At 41.6% G+C, this 20,040-nt stretch overlaps 1 protein-coding gene across 5 annotated transcripts in view; it reads left to right on the top strand.

Moving 5' to 3' along the window:
* The window catches only part of Gfm2 (GTP dependent ribosome recycling factor mitochondrial 2), a 39,838-nt gene that overhangs the window by 14,566 nt on the left and 5,232 nt on the right, over window positions 1-20,040 (top strand). For all 5 annotated transcript variants that reach the window (XM_041663304.1, XM_041663305.1, XM_041663307.1 and 2 more), the window contains 13 exons: window positions 90-178; window positions 1,568-1,628; window positions 1,812-1,991; window positions 6,422-6,502; window positions 7,381-7,529; window positions 8,937-9,077; window positions 9,163-9,262; window positions 11,352-11,538; window positions 14,542-14,618; window positions 16,129-16,267; window positions 18,623-18,802; window positions 19,053-19,168; window positions 19,760-19,942. In XM_041663304.1, coding sequence (XP_041519238.1) covers window positions 90-178; window positions 1,568-1,628; window positions 1,812-1,991; window positions 6,422-6,502; window positions 7,381-7,529; window positions 8,937-9,077; window positions 9,163-9,262; window positions 11,352-11,538; window positions 14,542-14,618; window positions 16,129-16,267; window positions 18,623-18,802; window positions 19,053-19,168; window positions 19,760-19,942 — 1,683 coding nt within the window. The remainder of the gene's footprint in view (window positions 1-89; window positions 179-1,567; window positions 1,629-1,811; window positions 1,992-6,421; window positions 6,503-7,380; window positions 7,530-8,936; window positions 9,078-9,162; window positions 9,263-11,351; window positions 11,539-14,541; window positions 14,619-16,128; window positions 16,268-18,622; window positions 18,803-19,052; window positions 19,169-19,759; window positions 19,943-20,040) is intronic.

Genomic DNA, 20,040 nt, shown 5'->3' with positions numbered 1-20,040 from the left:
AGGCCCAGTTCCACATCACACAGATTCGTGGATCTGTTCACCCCGTGTCTCACAACAACCACAGGCGTTTTCTCTAATTTTTGCTTTAGGCCCAGACTCTCACCGTGTGGAAGCAAGCTGACAAACATGAGATACCCCGGATCTGTTTTTTAAACAAGATGGATAAAACTGGAGCAAGGTATGTGAAGAGTGCTTCTAGGCCGTTAGGGTGACAAAGCACAAGTCACGGCTTACAGCGTAAGTTTAGAAACAGCAATTTCAAAGTATAATTATGTACTACATATATATATATAGAGAGAGAGAGAGCGAGAGAGAGAGAATGTAATTATAAAGTTTATTTTATAAAATCTTAAAGACCAATTTAAAATAATTTCAAACAGCTCATTGTAGTTGAGATTGAGATCTGCTAAGTGGTGAGCCGCTTAGATTTGTGTGGCACATCCTGTGGAGTCCTGGTGGAGTGCAGACTTGCTGTTTGTGTGAATTGTCTGTGGAGCCCTACAGCATACCATCTTTGCTCCCGAAGGCTCCTGTGACCTCCTGATTGCTAGAGTTAGAGAGCAGGTTTGTTTCTTGTAGTTAACTCAGAGAATGGGGTCTTTCTATGTCTTCTGATTTTCCTTAGTTAGTGGGTATTAGGCTCAACAAAATGGAACTGGGAAGGAGCACGTCCTGTATAGAAAGCAGAAGATGTTGATGCTGAGATGTAGTGCCCATACATCAAGGCTTAAGGCTTATCTAGAGTGGCAAGCCAGCATGGATACATTTTACTGGCAACATAGAGAATCAAAAATATACAAAGGAGTTGATGAAATGTGAGCAAGAATGAATCAAAAATGTTTAGGATTGTGGAGGAAATGTAGGAAGACATCTCGGTCAGTGATGAGAGTGTCCAAGGCCACACACAGTCATGTGCTTTGTGGTTATGTCACTTCTTTGGCTACTCTGCCCTTGATTGCTAATGGCATAGCAACCTGAAACATTTGCTAGACTTTGAACCTTTCCTATTTGAAATCTCTTGTAGTCCATAGAGGTACTCACTGGCTGACTTAAGTGTCTGTAGTGATGAAGAGGGCAATGTCTGGATTCTAGGCTAGTTCTCAGAGATGTTGGGGCCAGAGTGATGTGCATGTATATATAACTAGCATATGTAGGTAGCCACCCTATGTTAGCATAGAAACAAGCATTGTAGCATATGATACTAAAACCTAAGATTAAAACACACAACATTAGTCAGTCTGGCTCTTGGAAGAAAATCAATACTGTATATAGCTATATACAGAAGAAAGAATACTTAATTCAAATAAAATCTTTAACTCCAATTAATTTGTGTGTAACTTTAATCTTAGTATCACTATTTGGCTATGTCAAGTTTGCAAAAATAGTTCCTTAAACTTCCCCATGTTGAGATAATGGTAAATATTCAATTGCTATTACCATGTTTATTTAAGATATTGCCCTGTGGGAAACTGACATAGTGAACATTATGGTTAAAGTGTTATTTTAGAAAACATTCCTTAACCCAGAAGTTTTTACTGTTTCTAATGGATGGTCTTGCTTTTAACAGTTTTAACTATGCCGTCGAAAGCATCAGGGAGAAGTTAAAGGCAAAGCCTCTGATTCTACAGGTGATTGGTTAATTGACATAACATTCTGGTATTTCCCTGTCAATTTATTGTGGCATGCACACTTTGAAACAAACTCCAACTGTGTGCAGCGGAAGGTTTTGGTTGTGGTCAGGTAAGATGTCTTGTCACCGGCGGGTTCTGCATTTGTATCGTTAACAATATGAAGCACGCCCTGACTTACAGCTGCCGATTGGTGAAGCCAGAACTTTCCAAGGAGTGGTGGATGTAGTAAACAAAGAAAAACTTCTCTGGAATTCTAACTCTGGTGATGGAAAAGACTTTGAGAGAAAACCCCTCTTGGAAGCAAGTGATCCGGAATTGCTGAAGGAGACTATTGAAGCAAGGAACTCCTTAATTGAACAAGTAAATACTTTATTTTAAAATTCTGTAAGTGTTCAGTAGGTTTTTGACATATTTATTGTGAAACTTTATATAAAATTACAAATGTACTATGTAAAATGCAGTGAATGAAGATGGATGCTGATGTGTCTGCACCATAAGCAAGTAAAATAGCCGCCTGCTTTCTCTTTACGGGAACATCCTTTTAAGGGTTATTTGTTCATTTATTTTTATGGGTATGAGTGTTTTTCTTGCATGTATTTGTGTTTACCATGTACATATGGCCCAGGGAGGGCAAAAGAGGGCATTGGGATCCTCTGGAATTACAGATGATTGTTGACAGCCATGTGGGTGCTGATATATGAACTTGTCCTCTGCAAGAGCAACAAGTACTCTTAACTGCTCAGTCATCTCTATCATCTATGGTTCTATTGTGTGTGCACTCAGAGTTGAACCTTTGACTTGGTAGATAGATGCTAAGCATGTGCTTTGTCTCTGAGCTGTGCTCCCTATTCCCCAGCATATTATGATAATCTGAGCATTAGTTTCTGTATTCTCTCCTTATAAGTGGAGTGGTATTATTTGTATTTTCTTGTTTTATATTTTGGCGACTGGTCACTGTAAGTACATTTGTGACAGTTTATTTTCAGTGTTTGAGGTGCTCTGATGTGTTATTATGGTAGTCCCAGTACTTCAGAGGTTGAGGCAGAAGGATGGATGCGAGTGCAAGGCCAACCCAGGTTACATAGTGAGTTCCTGGCCAATCTGGAATTACCGTGACCTGTCTCCAAGAAACAAAAGACACACACTGTGTTCTGTCTCCTCTGGGACGTGGAAACTTTTCCTGAAATCTCAGCAAAAGAATCTCTGCATCAAGGAACCTGCCTATCTTCTACTTTATCAGATATCAAATTCCTTAGAAAATTAAAGTCATGAGTTTAATTATACTCAGTATGTAGCTCAGGTCTCTCAAAACTTTAATAGAATGTAGCAAGGTTGTTAATGCTGTAATACTTACACTATATCGATAATGCCTATGCTACACTTCTTGAATCTTACAGTATAGCATTTGAGTCTTTGAGTTTTCACTTCACAATTGATTTGGTCCAAGTAAAGATAAGATTTTTAAGACAGTCTTGACTGTGTTGCCCAAACTTGCCTATAACATTCCATTCTACTGCCTCATACTCTTGAGTGGGGTTGCAAGTGTGTGCTACCATACCTGCTCAGCCCAGAGAGATGCTGGCAGCATTTTCTAACGTCTGTCTTATATAGGTCGACATACTTAGAGAAATTATTTGCCATTTATATCTTACAGTATTCATTGACTTTATAATGAACATAACAATGACTGGTATTGAGATAGTGTCTGTTGAGGGCCTGGTGTTTGCTGGGTTAAGTGCTGTATGTGCTCTTAGTCTCACATCCATGTTTCATCTGCCTACAGAGGAGTTGGAGACAGACACTTACAGTGTTTAAATGAAGGGCGGAGCTGGGATCCGAACTCAGCTCAGTATCAGATCAGCTCAAATTGCTACCCACTTTGCTACATTGCTTCCTCCTCTTTTCTTTTCTTTCTTTCTTCCTTCCTTCCTTCCTTTCTTTCTTTCTTTTTTACTTCCTTTCTTTCTTTCTTTCTTCTTTTTTTTTTTTTTTTATCTAGTCTATAGTGGCCTGGAACTTGCCTTGTAGGCCAGGCAGTTGTGAATTCACAGATCTGCCTGCTTCAGCCTTCCAAGTACTGGGGTTCAAAGACATATGCACCATGCCTGGTCTAGACCAGCTTTTCTAGATTAATAAAGCATAAAAAGAGCAGGAACAAGATTGTCATTGATCATGAATTGGACACATAATTCGTTCCTTTTTGAGAGTGTGTGTGTATGTGCAATTTTAATACTAAACAGTTGTAGGCATAAAGAAGGATCTTATAATCTAGGTGGGTAGCCAAAACACAATTGCACATATTGATTTTATAGGACATGATAGTGTATGATGTACATAAAGAGAATGAGGTATCAGTGGCTAATAACAGGTACCGATTATATGTGTATATAATTATCTTTATGTGAATGTATGAATGTGGAGACAGTTTAGAGAATAAGACCATCTCAAGTGCATTAGCTACCAAACAAAAAAGAACCCCCACAAGTACTGCAGTGGGAATACAGTGACAGGGTTACAATAGAAAGCCATATAGGAAGGCCTGGATAGATGGCAGTAGTTAAGAGGACTTGTTTTTGCAGATGACCCAGGTCTGAGTCCCAGCACCGACACAGAGGCTAACAACTGTAACTCCAGTTCCAAAGTATCTGACACTTTCTTCTGACCTGTGCAAGCACCAAGCACACATGTGGTGCACATATATGCATGCAGACAAAATACTCGTACTCATAAACATAAATACATCCTTAATAAAGAAAGAAACCATATGGGAAACACCAAATGGAGGCTTCTCCAGACATTCCTTTTGGGGTATGTGCATCCAAAGAATTAAAAGCAGTATCTTGAAACCACCCCCATTCCTAGTAGCATTATTCTCAGTAGACAAATGCAGAAACACCTCAACAGTTAACAGATTAACATTAACTGATGAGTAGATCAACAAAGTGTAGACTGTTACTCTCCCCTGAAAGGGAGGGGAATTCTGCCATCAGGTGCATCAGTGCTCAGTGAAGTGCATGAGCTACAAGTGCTGCGTGCCTACTTTGTGAGGAATCCAGAGACAGAAGTGGAATGGTGGCTGCCAGAGGCTCGGCGGGGGGGGGGGGGGGGGGGAGTTGTGTAGGCTTTGGGTGTACAAATTGAAACACTTCGGAGATTGCATAACAATATAACAATAATACAAATGAGGTTAATACTACTAGGCTATGCCTAAAAATGATTATGATGGCAAACTACCTTAAAGAGCTATGATGGTAAAACTTGAACCACAGTTAAATTTATCTTAAACTGAGACCATAAGTGTGAACTAGAATCAGCTTTCTGTGTCTTAGGGCATCTTTGGATAATAGTAGCTAATACTGTAGGCCACTTACTGCATGTTCTGAAAGTATGATTAAAAAGTATGGATAGATCCTCACTACAGCCCTAAGAGGAAAGTGACCTGGACCAGCAGGTTGTTCTTCAGTGGCAGGGTTCTGATGGGTGGTGCCACGGCTTGAGAAACAGAGAAGATAAAAACTGGGCTTGAGAGGCCGGCACAAATTTTGTCTTATGCTACACAAGTTTACTAAGAAGTACAGCATTTTATATACTGCTTGCAGGGTGAAATATGGGCATTGTCAGCAGAGAACTAAGTCAGATGATGTTGGCAAAGAGAGCACAGGGTACCTCAGACACAGCTGCCTTAGGACTGGGGGAAGAGTCAGGTCCCCAGAAGCTGCAACCTTGACTCCTGAGGCACTGGCTCTAGCATCAGGCTGGCCTTGCCAAGTCCACTCCAGGACAAGGACACAGAACTACAGTTTCCTTTGTCCTTTCATCAGGGTCTCTGAGAAAGTTGGGTTGGTGTAGCTTTCCTGTGCGTTACCAAACGGAGCAGTGATGAAATGTGGCTAAAGTCTACACAGGCTGGTAGTGGGAGGACATCTCTAGGGGTCCAGTTGCAGAAACCGGCCTTAACCTCACGTTCAACTTGCTGCTTTCCAGGCCAGTTAGCCTTGTCTCTGCCGTGTCCACTACACTTACAGTTGGTTTTTCTTGTCGAGCGTGAATGTTTTTCCTCCTTTGCACTGCCATCCACAATTAAAACTGTTTTAGGATTATGATTTGTTTTTTGTTTTTTATGAGTGTCTCGCTTTCTAGCCCGTACTGTCCTGAAACTCTCAGTCCTCCTGCCTCAGTCTCCCCAGTGCTGGGTTTGCAGGTGTGTGCCACTGTGCCCAGCTTGTTTTATTAGCTTGCTGTCAGCTGAAATACCTGTTTCTGTTGGCAGATTGTATGAGAAGCACAAACTAGGTAACTGCATTTGTGTTGTTGAGGTGATGCCAACAACCAGCGAGTGAAATGTCTTACTTCAGTCACTGTGGTAATCAGATTAGATCTTTCAGTTGGGAATCATGTGAAATCTAATGATGATTATGCATTCGTAACAGGTCGACACATGTTATGGACAAAAAGTCCCCTGGCTTACCTCAAACTGCCAGTCCTTGTTACGAACATCATCCGTTGTGCATTAGGCATTTGAGCAGATAATGCGATTACATCCACCTTTGGCTCTCTGTGACTTCAGGAGATTCACAGTGCTTTCTCAATAACCACTTTCCTTTTCTTTGGAAAGCAAAAACAAATGAAACAAAAACCAAATTGTGTTTTCAAAAGGTGTAACGAGTTGTTTGACCTGTGCACGGCAGGTTATCCTGCTGCCCTGAGCGATCTCTCTGGTGCATGCTTGTAAAGTTGCTAGCTAAGGACGACACTAAATACAAGTTATGCAAGTTTATCTTTCTTTACAGGTTGCGGATTTGGATGATGAATTTGCTGACTTGGTTTTAGGAGAATTTAGTGACAATTTTGATTTGGTACCAGCCGAAAAGGTAATGTGTTATTTAGTCATTTAAACAAAATCTTACTAAGTGAATATGGCTTGTTTTTTCTGTCTTTGGGGCATGTATATGTGCGTGTTAACTTTTTACACTATTAAAAAATGATGGCTTATGCTAGGTGGTGGCGCACACCTTTAACCCCAGCACTGGGGAGGCAGAGGCAGGTGTGCCTCTGTGAATTCAAGGCCAGCCTGTTCTACAGCACGAGTCCTAGGACAGCCAGGGCTACACAGAGAAACCCTGTTTTGACAAGCAAATAAATAAAAAAAAAAAGTGGCTTACAAATAAAAGTCACTGCTCCCATTAGTGCTTAGTGCCAGCAGCGTGTGTAGTTTTCTCCATAGAGCCAGGGTCAGTTAACCTTCTCTTATTGGTAGCTTTCTAAGCAGGCCTGAGGCCCACTCAGTAGGAGGTGAGGTCCTGGTTCTCAGAGGAGGAGAACCTACTCCTGCGCCTTTCCTAGGCCAGCAGAATTTCTAGCTGCCTTCTAAACCTTATGTCCACGGGTAAGCACAGCTCTCTGGATCTGCAGAAAACGACAGCTGGCCGTGATGCAGAGATCAGCCCCAGTGCATACAACCATTTTCCATTATTTTTCAGCATCTGATGTACCTTAAATGTCTCTGTCTTCTACGCTTCGCAGTATTTTCAGAGACCTCACTGTAAGGCTTATATAGACTTACTCTAGGGAACAAGAGACAACACCGACATCCCACGTGCTGAGTAGTGATTAAAGTTCCAGAGTGGTGGAGGTGTGGGGAAGAGTGCTGGCTTACACGGCGTTCAGGACAAGCGTCTGACTGGGAGAGTCTCATGGGGACAGGTATACTGTGCACAGATCCATGCCTGTTCTCTGTGTCTGCCTCTAGCTACAGACCGCAATACACAGAGTGACGCTGGCTCGGGCCGCAGTGCCTGTGCTGTGTGGGAGTGCCTTGAAGAACAAGGGTGTGCAGCCCTTGCTGGATGCCATCACTATGTACTTGCCGTCACCTGAGGAGCGCGAGTATGGCTTTCTGTAAGTATGTGACCAAATACATTAAATCCGTACACCTGGAAAAATGAAAGGCCTTGTTTGATAAAAGTAGCCATTTAAAGTAGCCTTTGAAAAATAGAAAACAGTGGTAAGAATATCTCTGTAAATGATACAGAGCCGTAGTAAGTTTCACTTGAAAACGACATTTTTGCTTTCTTTTAAAACTTGTCATAGTTGGTAGAACTGTGTAGGTGGCTTTTTCCCCAGAGAGTTGATTCTGCCATCTGTGTTGGAGTTTTGGTTTTTTGTTTTGTTTTGTTTTTCTTTAAGGTTACTCATTTAGTAGATTTGTTTATATTCATCTAGATTTCAGGGTTTTCCTATGGTAAATATTCTGTGCTTTTGTTTTGTTTTTCAAAAAGATGATTGTTTCTTCCTGCTGTTCAGCTCTGGACTTGGAGAATAGATTTCTAACATCTGAAGTAGTGTTGAGCAGAATAGCGGAGAAATGGGTTTTACGTTAAGAAGAACAGTGATTTTTCGCATCTAAATTGGAAAGGCATCGTGAGACGTGAGCATGGGCATGGCTTCATGTAACCTTGTTCCAGGTGATCCAGTGAAGTGTAGGTGATAGAACTCATCTCCCCCGACCTAAAAAATCGAGTGAGTTCATCTTTGTTAAGCATAAGGACCGGTGCTGGCATGTAGAAAATTTCCTTATTTGAACCATTAAAGTTAAAGGCAGAAATCTAACGAGGAATGAGACTGGAGAAAGACTATTGTCAGAAGTGCTTAACTTACTCTGCGTCATAGATTTCCCTGAGACTGGTGAAAATACCATTTATCTTTTTTCAGAAAAATGCACCTATGCACAAAAATCTGTCACCTTCAGGAAAATTCAAAGCTTTACATTTCTTTTTTTTTCTTTTTTCTTTTTTTTTTGGTTTTTTGAGACAGGGTTTCTCTGTGGTTTTGGAGCCTGTCCTGGAACTAGCTCTTGTAGACCAGGCTGGTCTCAAACAAAGCTTTATATTTCTTTAAGAATACGATCTCTGTGAACAAGCTCCAGTTTCCACTGTAGACTGGTGGTGTTATCAGCTATACACAGGTGAAGTGAGAGCCAGACAGCAGCAATAGAAAGACCATTCGTTTATCCTTTGGACTCCTTGGTTTTATGACCTTTGAGGATACGCTTTTTAAGGAGAGAGTTTGTGCAATGAAGATGTTTGCAAATATGGCAGTACTTGAAAGAGAACCCATTATTTTTCCTTTTAGTTTTGAAGATTTATTGGTAAGCTCTCCATGAAGTATTTTAGTCAGTGATGGAAGAGAGGGCTGTAGTGACATTACTTCCTGGGCCTGGATAACTTTACTAAAGATACATGCTATCTTTGGAGAACCCTGGTGATCTGTGCAGAGAGCTTCTCTAATGCCTCCCCTGTCTTACAGGCAGTGGTATAAGGGTGACTTGTGTGCACTGGCATTTAAAGTACTGCACGACAAGCAGCGAGGACCCCTGGTTTTCCTGCGCATTTACTCGGGCACACTGAAGCCCCAGCTGGCCATCCATAACATCAACAGAAACTGCACGTAAGGGGAAGATTTGGGCTGTTTTCTAAAACTGCACTCATTTATTTCAAAGTACTTTACTGTTATAAATTATGTTTTTTTATAGGGAGAGAATGAGTCGTCTGCTTTTGCCATTTGCTGACCAGCATGTAGAGATCCCTTCCTTGACTGCTGGTAACATTGCTTTGACAGTTGGTCTTAAACAAGTGAGTGACCACGTGGGTTCCATAGCAAATCATGTAAATGTGATTTATTAAGTTTATATTAGCAAAAATTTTACAAATCATCTGAATGTCATTATATGAAATATGATGGCATAGTCATCAATGAATGTATGTTAGATCAAACTTTCTGTCATGGTCAACCAGGCAAACACTCACCAAGCATAGCAGTAGAGAGCAGTAGCTGAATGCCATACATTAGTTAGAAAGAAAAACAGATGAAGAGAAACCCACAGACAGAATGAGGTATAGTCAAATGAAGTTCAGCGCCAAGTAGTCTACAACTTGTTGAAATGTGTATGTCAAGTTTACTTAAAATACTGTTTTATTTGCATGGAATTTTCACCTATTTGTGTGTTTGTGGGTGGGGTATGGGAAGGGTCTCTCTTTCTCCGTCACTGAGTTGCCCAGGCTTGCCTTGAGCTTGCTGTCCATCCCTGGCTGGTCTCAAACTCTCTACTGCTATGCTTGGTGAGTGTTTGCCTGGTTGACCATGACAGAAAGTTTGATCTAACCATACAACTGATGAGATAATGATGAAGACATTTTGCTGTCAAGCGCTCTTTAAGGGCCAGGGCTTGGGTGTCTTTTGTTCTTGGTTGGTTCTCAGTCTGCAGTGGACTTGAGTGCTTGCACACAATGGACACCACCTAGACATTTACAGAGTGAATGGAAGGACACACTTAGAGCCACATCTGGTTTGGGTGGGTTAAAAGGGTTAAAACTTTTAATTCAGATTAGTCAAATGTATTTTTCTATTAAACTTGGGCATATCTCATATTGGGATAAAAATGGTTACTTTAACCTTTTTAACTCTTCATAAGTAACTGCAGCTTTCAGAAATGTTTCGGAGAAAACTTCCATGGTCTGAATTTTATACCTGGGATATTTTGGAGAAAGAGTTTCTCTGTGTAGCCTTGGCTGTCCTGGAACTTTCTCTGTAGACCAAGCTGGCCTCAAACTCGGATATCTGCCTGCCTTTGCCTCCTGAATGCTGGGACTAAAGGGTGTGCTGCCATGCCTGACTGAACCCGGCTCTATTGTTGTTGTCTTCTCTGTCTTCCTGAAGGCAGGACCTGCTCCTGGTGCATATTTGAAGGAGCACTGTAAACATTTGGAGAGTTGTCTACAGCCCAGCCTTAACATGAGCAGAGCACGAAACAGCTTACGTGCAGTCCATAGTACTCATGGGTGTATCTTAAGTTGCTGTAGAATACTGCTCCATCCCCATGGAGCTTCTTCTTAGTGTCTCTCTGTGTGTTTTGCTTAATTGGATATTCGAGGTAATAGAGAATTTTTTTTTTGTAAAACAGTAAGAAATTCCTTTTTTTTTTTTTTTCTCTTCCAGTTTTTCAAAATAGGGTTTCTCTGTAGCATTGGATCCTGTCCTGGAACTCGCTCTGTAGACCAGGCTGGCCTTGAATGCACAGAGATCCGCCTGTCTCTGCCTCCTGAGTGCTGAGATTAAAGGCGTGTGCCACCACTGCCTGGCAGTAAGAAATTCTTAACTGGTGTTAAAAACGTGATGAGTTTTAGTGACCCTGCCTTGCCATGATGGGAAATTCAGGCAGATGAATACATTTTTTGCCAGTAAACTTTGGTTTGGTGTGTATTATATATATATATGTTTCATTATTTGTTAGAATTTATTTGTTTAAAAATAAACCCTTTTTCCCCAAATTGCTTTTTTTAAAGATTTATTTATTTATTATGTATATATTATGTATTATATTGTTCTGCCTGCGTGTATGCCTGCAGGCCAGAAGAGGGCATCAGATCTCATTATAGATGGCTATGAGCTATCATGTAGTTACTGGGAATTGAACTGAGGTCTTCTGGAAGAGCAGCCAGTGCTCTTAACCTCTGAGCCATCTCTCCAGCCCTTTTAGAACTCATGACAATGACATTTTAGGTAGAGTTATTATACAAGGTAAATGAGCTTTGTTTATGTAGAGTTGTAAGATCTGTGAATTTATTTCCTTCAGTTGAATGAGAAGAATTCAACTTCTAACATTCTGTCTAGTGGTTTTGGGTGGAAGAGTGCTAGCCAGGAAGCTGTCCCATTTGCTTGCAGACTGCCACTGGAGACACCATAGTCTCTTCCAAGTCCAGCGCCTTAGCTGCAGCCCGTCGAGCGGGAAGGGGAGAAAAGAAGCCCGGGAAAAACAATGAAGCAGAGAGTCTGCTGTTGGCGGGGGTGGAGATCCCAGAACCTGTTTTCTTCTGCACCATAGAACCCCCATCAGTGGCTAAGCAACCAGGTACAGACAATCTTTGTGTCTCAGTTCATTGGTGTCTGTAGTGTATGGGAAGTGGTCACAGTGAGTCCTCAGGAGACTTCCTGCATGATAGAGTTTCCTGCATGACAGAGTTAGATTTTCCTTGCCTTTACTGTTCAGCATTTCTTGTGGTCTGGTCTGTGCTTTACTTAAATCTCTTTGACTTTTACAAACTCCGTATATATCTTAGCCATTTTTCTACTTTCATATACTTATCATTCTTATTCTTGTAATACTTTTGTTGGTTGATTGGTTGGTTTGTTGTTGTATTGGTTTTTTTTTTGTTTTGTTTTATTTTTGGCTTACAGGGTATCTTTGTGTAGCACTGGCTGTCCTGGAACTCGTCCTGTAGATCATGATGGCCTCAAACACAGAGATCCACCTGCTTCTGCCTCCCAAGCTTTGGGATTAAAGGCTTGTACCACCACCACCACCCGGCCAGCCTTGTAAAGCTTTTTATAGGATTCTAAGTAATTGACCCTACCTTGCCCTGCCCTCCTAGTGTGTTAGACTAATTAGGACATGAATTTTAACTAATTCAGTTTTTTTTTTGTTTTTGTTTTTTGAGACAGGGTTTCTCTGTGGTTTTGGAGCCTGTCCTGGAACTAGCTCTTGTAGACCAGGCTGGTCTTGAACTCACAAAGATCCGCCTGCCTCTGCCTCCCAAGTGCTGGGATTAAAGGCGTGCGCCACACTAATTCAGTTTTTTGCATCTAAAGTATGAACCAGTTCTGACTTCCTGAAGATGGTGTGCCATTTTGTGTTGTGGATTCTCTTCTTTGACATAGTCTTGCTTACACTGTAATGGTTTTCCCTGAACTTGTCTGTCTTTAAAACGCTGTAGGTCTCATCTCAAACATCAATGCTTTATGAGGCTCTCAATGAATACTCAGTTATGAAGACTACCTAAAGACAAGCTTTATAGTTTTCTTTACTCCCTTTAAAGATGACATGGACTCACAGATTATGGGAGAATAAGAACAGTCTTTATTTCCTCTCTGTATCTCCTATGATGTAATGGGAAAGGAAATCTCCAACTGGGTGGGTTTGCAGTTCTTCATCTACTTAGCTAGAGTGCACATGAAAGAAATCAGAGTGCAGATGGAAGAGCCTGAGTAATGAAAGAAACCGTGTCTTTTCTCGTCCAGTTGCTGAAGGAGCAGTATCTCATGTAAGGCAGATGTGAGGGGCTGGAGCAGCGGCTCAGTGAGTAAGAGCACTTGCTCTATCAGAGGTCCTGAGTTCAGTTCCCAGCACACACTCGCAACTGCCAGTAACTCAGGTTCCAAGGATCTGATGCTCGCTTTGGTTTCCTCAGTAACAACCAGTCATTGCTACATATTTACATGCAGGCACTCATCCGTAAAACATTTAAAAGAAAGAAAAAAATACAGAAAATCCAAAATCTGAAATGCATGGGAAATTTGAATATTTCTCATCTCAAGCATTTCAGATAAGGGATATTCATCCATTATTATTATTATTTTAACATGAAGTAATAGAAAAAGTATTAATGAGTCAAGAGATGACTCAGTGGTTAACAGCACCCCCTGTTCTTGCAGAGGACTGGTTTGGGTTCCCAGAATCCAGTGCTGGATCATGGTGACTAGCAACCATCTATCACTCAATTTCCAGAGAATCTGACACCTTCCTTTGGCCTCCAAGGGCATCAGCATGCAAATGGTGCATAGACATACAAGAAGTCAGAGTACTTTTACACATAAATCTTTGTAAAGTACTATTTTTTATGTGAAGTCTTTGAAATATGGTATGCATTTTACATTTATAGTACCTATTAATTCAGAGCAGTAATACTTAAAATGCTCAATGGCTACTGTTGGGCAGCGCAGCTCTAGAAGGCCTGGTTTATATACCTAAGAACAATTTGAATGAATATAGTGATAAAGGTTAGCTTTTTAATCTGTGGTTCGCTCTTTCCTACGGCTGCACTTTTCAGTCCATGGAACTTTTATAAAGAAGGCGAGCATATTCATCAGTAAAGTCTACCGTTGTCTGACTCCACATAGCACACAGTGATTCATCTCAGAGTTGAGAACTCACCAGAGAGATCAGATGTCATTTTATCTTCCCTTTGCTGGCTCGTCATTGTAGCCAGTGTTTATGAAGGCCTGTTGGCTTTTTGTCGGCTCCTAGGTTTGTCTTTATGAAGCAGAGCCAGTTGACATTACTGGCCTTTTAACGCCCTTCAGGTTTCCCAGTGTAAAGGCAGATTTCCCAGCATGGCCTGTAAGACAGTGCGTGCTCCCTCTGGCTTGCACCTTTCTTCTCATCTAGTGCTGCTCCTCACTGGCTGATGTCTGGCGCCAGCCTGCTTGCTACTGTACCTCAACTGTGGACATGTGTGCACGTACTCACTACTGTACCTCTCACTGTGGACACGTGTGCACGTACTCACTACTGTACCTCTCACTGTGGACACGTGCACGTACTCACTACTGTACCTCTCACTGTGGACACGTGCACGTACTCACTACTGTACCTCTCACTGTGGACATGTGTGCACGTACTCACTACTGTACCTCTCACTGTGGACATGTGTGCACGTACTCACTACTGTACCTCTCACTGTGGACACGTGCACGTACTCACTACTGTACCTCTCACTGTGGACACGTGCACGTACTCACTACTGTACCTCTCACTGTGGACACGTGCACGTACTCACTACTGTACCTCTCACTGTGGACACGTGCACGTACTCACTACTGTACCTCTCACTGTGGACATGTGTGCACGTACTCACTACTGTACCTCTCACTGTGGACATGTGTGCACGTACTCACTCTTATGCACCTCTCATTGGAATTGTCTTACCTTGTTTTAGTCTCTGCGTTTATGACTCTTTGAAATTTTCTTTTTTTATCAATGTACCTGATTATTAGTCTATGTTCCCCACTTCAGACTCATTGTTTATTTACATAGAAATGAAGTGAAGATAATGATAGGTATTGTTTAATCACTCAGATTTGGATCATGCCTTGGACCGCCTTCAGCGTGAAGATCCCAGTTTGAAAGTGAGGATTGATCCTGACTCTGGACAAGTATGTATTTATTACCCAGCCCTAGAAGGGAGAGAAGGAAAACATTCATATGACCTTGACTAGTCTACACTCCTGAAAGAAAAAGCTCTGATTCATAATTTAAGTTTCCCTTTATGATGTTGTCATTCTAAATAAAGACTCTTTTCAATTCCCTAAAATAATCACATTTCACATGTACAGATCATTCCCCATCAGTTTTGACTTTCCATAATACAGGCTTTTGTGAAGTTTTAAAATAAGGTTCAACTCTTGTGTCTTTTACACTGATGCTTATAGAAGCAGCATAGTAGAGGGAGGTCAGAAACCATAGAGGCCTGATTCTCTGTTATATGCATGTTCAAACTAGCCTAGGGCTTGTCACTCCCTCCAGTGTTTAAGAAATATCCATGTAGTTGGGAGGTTTCAGGGGAAGCTATTTACCCCATTCTCTAGGCGTCGTCTTCAGCATGGTTTCAGACAGTTGTCTGCTTTTCCACTGAAAAAAGGGTTTTAGCTGGGTGTAGGGGCACACGCCTTAATCCTAGCACTTGAGAGGCAGAGGCAAGTGGATCTCCGAGTTCTAGGACAGTCTGGTCTACAAAGTGAGTTCCATGACAGCAAGCACTATTTAATGAGACCTAGGCTGAAAAATACCACCACACAGTCCACCCCCAACTCGCACCACCCAAAGAAGAAAGAAAAGTGTTTTAGCCTGGTCTTGGGTGGTTCATGTCTGGTTCCAATACTTGAGAGGCTGAGGTAATAGGATTGCTACAAGTTTAAGGTGAATCTAGACTGCACACAAGTAAAAACCTGTCAAAAAGCAAACCGGGGCTGGAGAGGCGGCTTAGTGGTTAAGAGTACTTGCTGCTCTTCCAGAGGACCTGGGTTAAATTCTCAGCACCCACATGGTGATTTACCGCCATCTGTAACTACAGGTCCAGGGTATCCAGTGCTCTATTCTGGCTCAGTGGGCATCAGCCATACCAGCAGGGCACACACATACATGCAGGCAAAATACCCATACATATAAAATATTAAAAACTAGAGCCAAGAAGATGCCTTAGTGAATAAAGGCATTGGCTGCCCAGGCCTCCAAATACGTTGTTCTCTGACCCCTGCACATGCTTATCCTCTACGTTACACACAAACATACCACATATACAGTAATAAATAAACAATAAACAAGCTGCACACAAAGAAAGAAGATACAAAGCACAGTCCAGAACATTGATTATACTCCTGTTGCATTGACCAGAATTCGATATAGGGGTTAGATAACTTGATGCCATTTACTCACCCAACTGGTAACCAAACTGTCGTGAAAGGAGACTACAATTGACCTATTATCCTAGCCAGAAAAGTCAGTAATATTTTTATATAGGAGCCCCAAAAAATTTTCAAAAAAAATTTAGTTGTAATTAATGGAAAATTACTTAAATACATGAACATCATGACTTTTTATAATATTTTTGAAATTCTTTCTCTGTGTATAGTAGTTTGTCTTATCTTTTTTCCCTTTTATAAACAGACAGTCCTGTGTGGTATGGGGGAGTTACATATTGAGATTATTCATGACCGAATCAAGAGGGAATATGGCCTAGAGACCTATCTAGGGTCTCTGCAGGTGGCATACCGGGAAACCATCTTAAACTCAGTTCGTGCCACAGGTAAAAAATAAAACATTTTGGACATTCTGAGTTTGTCAGTGTTTAGTTGTGTAAATGGGCAGGGGTCACAGTTTCTAGTGTCTCCCACAGTTTTACTGGGTCAGGTTTTAAAAATTTTTGTGACAGACACAGAAGGCCTAGAGCATTACTGTGTGCTCATCAGACAGGGTGTCTTCCAGTGGCTGTGGGTCAGGATACGCTGGTGAAGCAGATGACTTGCTTACTATACTCACCACTGCAATGGCAGAAGAATTTGAAGTCAATGAATTATATTTATTTTATAAAAATGAGTAGCATTCTAGAGAAAGTGCAGGTGTTATGTTTCTGTCCTGAATGTAAGTGCCCAGCTTTTCTGTATTTGGTTCTTTTAAGGGAAATAACAATGAGCACTGTCTACCCCAAAGTGAACCATGTGTGGACAGGTTGTGAAGCATGCAGACCAGAAATGCTCAAAATAATCAAGTGCCCTTAAGCACACCCAAAATTTGTTGAGTCTAGGCGGCCACATTTCACTGGAACTTAAACAGTTATGCATGGATGTGGTGACATGGGGCTGTTTCTGGACTGCACATCTGCAGCAATAAAACCAAGATAAACATGGATAATACCCTTTTAAATTAATGCCTGAGCTGGTTAGCACGAAACTCTGGAGTTCAAAAGGAAGAGGAAAGTCAGTGCACACTGCAGCCATCAGCTGTCCTCTCTGCCCCAGCATGGAGGCCACTTCCTCACAGAGCTGCCGTGGGGGAGTCTTCTCCATAGAAGCTGAGGCAGTGGCATCAAGACACGAATCCAGATTCGTGATTCTAAGCTTCTGATACAGAGTTTTAAGCCTAAATTTACAGAACCTATTAGGTACTCGTGAGTAGGTAGCATCTTGAAGAAGCTGAAGGAAGCAGAAGGTCTCCAGAGAGTTTTATTTCAACCCAGGCCTTGAGGGTATCTCACACTAAGGTACTATACAAAAAAGAAAACAAATGCTTTTAAAAAGGGAAAAAAAGTCCCAGGATTATAGGAACCAATTTGCCATCTTGAAAAATTCGTTCACTGTCAAACATTAAACACCAAGAGATGATGCAGACAGTAATTGCACTCCTCTGATGAGTGATGGGAACTCACTAGTACATGAGACATAATAGCAGGAGGAAGGGGCAGGTCTTGTTCAGAGTGGAGTGTGAAGTGTCTCCTAAGAGAGGTGGAGGGCATGGCTGTGGTGGGAACACAGCCTGGTAGAAAGGGAGGTGCAGAAGTAATAGCCAGATGTGCACAGGGTACATGCAGATGAGGACACTGAAGACAGTCGTGGGAACGGTACTGGCAATTTCTGTTTCTTTAGAAATCCTGGGTTTCATGTTGTTCCTCTTATTTTTTAGTTTATGTCTACTTTCTTGGATGTTTCATAGTAGCAAGCTCAAAAGGAATTATGAAGGCTCCGTTTTTAGTTTTGAGTGTAGGATTTGAGTGGCTGCATTACATTGCTGCTCATGTGAATGTAGCCATTTTGCGTCAGTAGAGTGCTGGTAGCAGCTGCTGGTCAGGAGAGCTGTAAGAATGTGGACATAGAGCAAGGCAGAGCAAGGCCTCTGGGTTCAGTCCCCAGCACTTAAAAAGAAATTAGAGAGCCTGACATTGTGGTGCATGCCTTTAATCCCAGTACTTGGGAGGCAGAGATAGGTTGATCTCTGTGAGTTCAATGCCAGCCTGGTCTACATGGTGAGTTCCAGGAAAGTCAGAGATATGTAGTGAGACTCTGTCTCAAAAAAAAAGAAAAAATAGTAAAAACAAAACAAAAACACAAAAACAAGGAAAACTGTTTACCTATATTTCAAGAAAGTTTTTTGGGAAGGAAACATTAAATGTTGTTGAAAGAATATATGAAATTTAACAGTTTGGAAATTTGCATAGGAACACGTTTTATAGTTTTCATTAGCTGCTTTTTATACTCTCTAGATGTTTTATAATCTGAGTGTTACCTTTTTTTCAAGCTCTGGTCATTTATTCCACTCATTTGATACTGTGTGTGTGTGTGTGATTTTTCAAGACAGTTTCTCTGCGTAACAGCCCTAGCTATTCTGGAAGTTACTTTGTAGATCAAGCTGGCCCGGTCTGCCTCCTGAATGCTGGGATTAAAGGTGTGAGCCACCAGCCCTGGGCCATTTATTTGATAATCTTAAAGACTATTTTTTGAGTAGACTCAGACTTTGGAAGCAGGCAATTTCAGTGAAGGCAGCCTCTACCCCTTGGCAATCTGTTCCTGGCATTTTGCTTTGGCTTCCTTCATTTCTTGGCCAAAAGCTGAGCATTGTCTGAAGTCACCCCCTTATTTTTCATGCATTTCAATGTGTTTGTTTTCAGATATCCTAGACAGGACTTTAGGTGACAAGCGGCATTTTGTAAGAGCAGAACTGGAAGCCCGGCCAGGGGAAGCACCATCCAGCAGGGCTGTGATTGAGTATGCTGACTGTGTCAGTGAAGACCTAGTGCAGGCGTCCCAAGAGGCCATTGAAAATGCAGTCCACAGTGCTTGCCTCCAGGGTAAGGGAAGCAAATAATAGCACAGTCTCCCCCTGAGGACTTAATCCCTTTTTTCATCTGTATTTTGAGCCAGTTTCTTGTACACAGCAGCATGTACTCTGCTTTGGTGTTACACTACTAGTCTCCTAATTATTCCATGTTTTACAGATACTTCATGTTCTGTCTGTATTTCTTTGTACTTGAGTTGTATTTTTGTTGCATTATTCTTTGTGACTATGTATTATTCTGCTTTATTTTCACCCTTACTCAGGACCTTTACTTGGATCCCCAGTTCAAGATGTAGCAATAACATTACACTCATTGATGATTCACCCCGGCACCTCCACTACTATGGTTAATGCCTGTGTCTCAAGATGTGTCCAGAAGGTAGGGAGCAGTCTCCATGTTTCCGCTGTAAGGGAGGGCACTGAGTGGGCACCACAGACTCCACAGGCGGCTGTGCTGACAGAGCTCATAGTGGAAAGGAGACCTGACTCCTGGAGTTGTCCTCTGGCCTCCACAGGCTCCCTGTGGTGCTCATGAGCACGTGCTACACACAAAGAAGTGTAATTTAAAAAATTTTAAATTGGTTCTTGAGGTACAGAGCCCAGTCTCATTTTTGCCTTAATTTTATGTCTTCCCACACAATTATCTTGAAAACATTTTCAGCTTCCTTTTGTGGCCTCAGAAGTCTAAGATTGTAAACTGTGTGTTACACAAGAAAGGGTTTGTTTATAGAGAATGTTTCTGCCATCTTGACTGTTGACGTTGTCCTCCAGAATGTGACCACTAGTATGTATAATCAAGTATTAAAGAAAGACCTTGGTTTCTTACAAAATGCTATCTCTGCAGTGTTAAAGCAAGTGAGGTTACCAGAGCCCTAGGCTCAAGAATATTGGAAATAGTTCAGTTTTTCAGCTTTTATGTAACTTCCTTTTACTTGAATAGAAATTTATTCAACTTATGAACTCCCTTCAGGCCCTGAAGAAAGCTGAGAAGCAGGTGCTGGAGCCGCTGATGAGTCTTGAGGTCACAGTGACTGGAGATTACCTCAGCCCTGTCCTGGCAGACTTGGCCCAAAGAAGAGGGAATATTCAGGAAATTCAAACTCGCCAGGACAGCAAAGTTGTTATAGGATTTGTTCCTTTGGCAGAAATGATGGTAAGTTCTTTGCATTTGAACTGTACATATTGTTTAGTATACGAGATCTACACTGAGTAAAACTAGGTGGTTGCTAACATCTGCAGGCATGGGACTTA

This window comes from Microtus oregoni, unplaced genomic scaffold, assembly GCF_018167655.1.
Source record: "Microtus oregoni isolate MIOR12 unplaced genomic scaffold, Mior012 000014F_ref0000157, whole genome shotgun sequence".
Classification (NCBI taxonomy): Eukaryota; Metazoa; Chordata; class Mammalia; order Rodentia; family Cricetidae; genus Microtus; species Microtus oregoni.
This window is presented reverse-complemented; position numbering and strand designations above follow the sequence as displayed.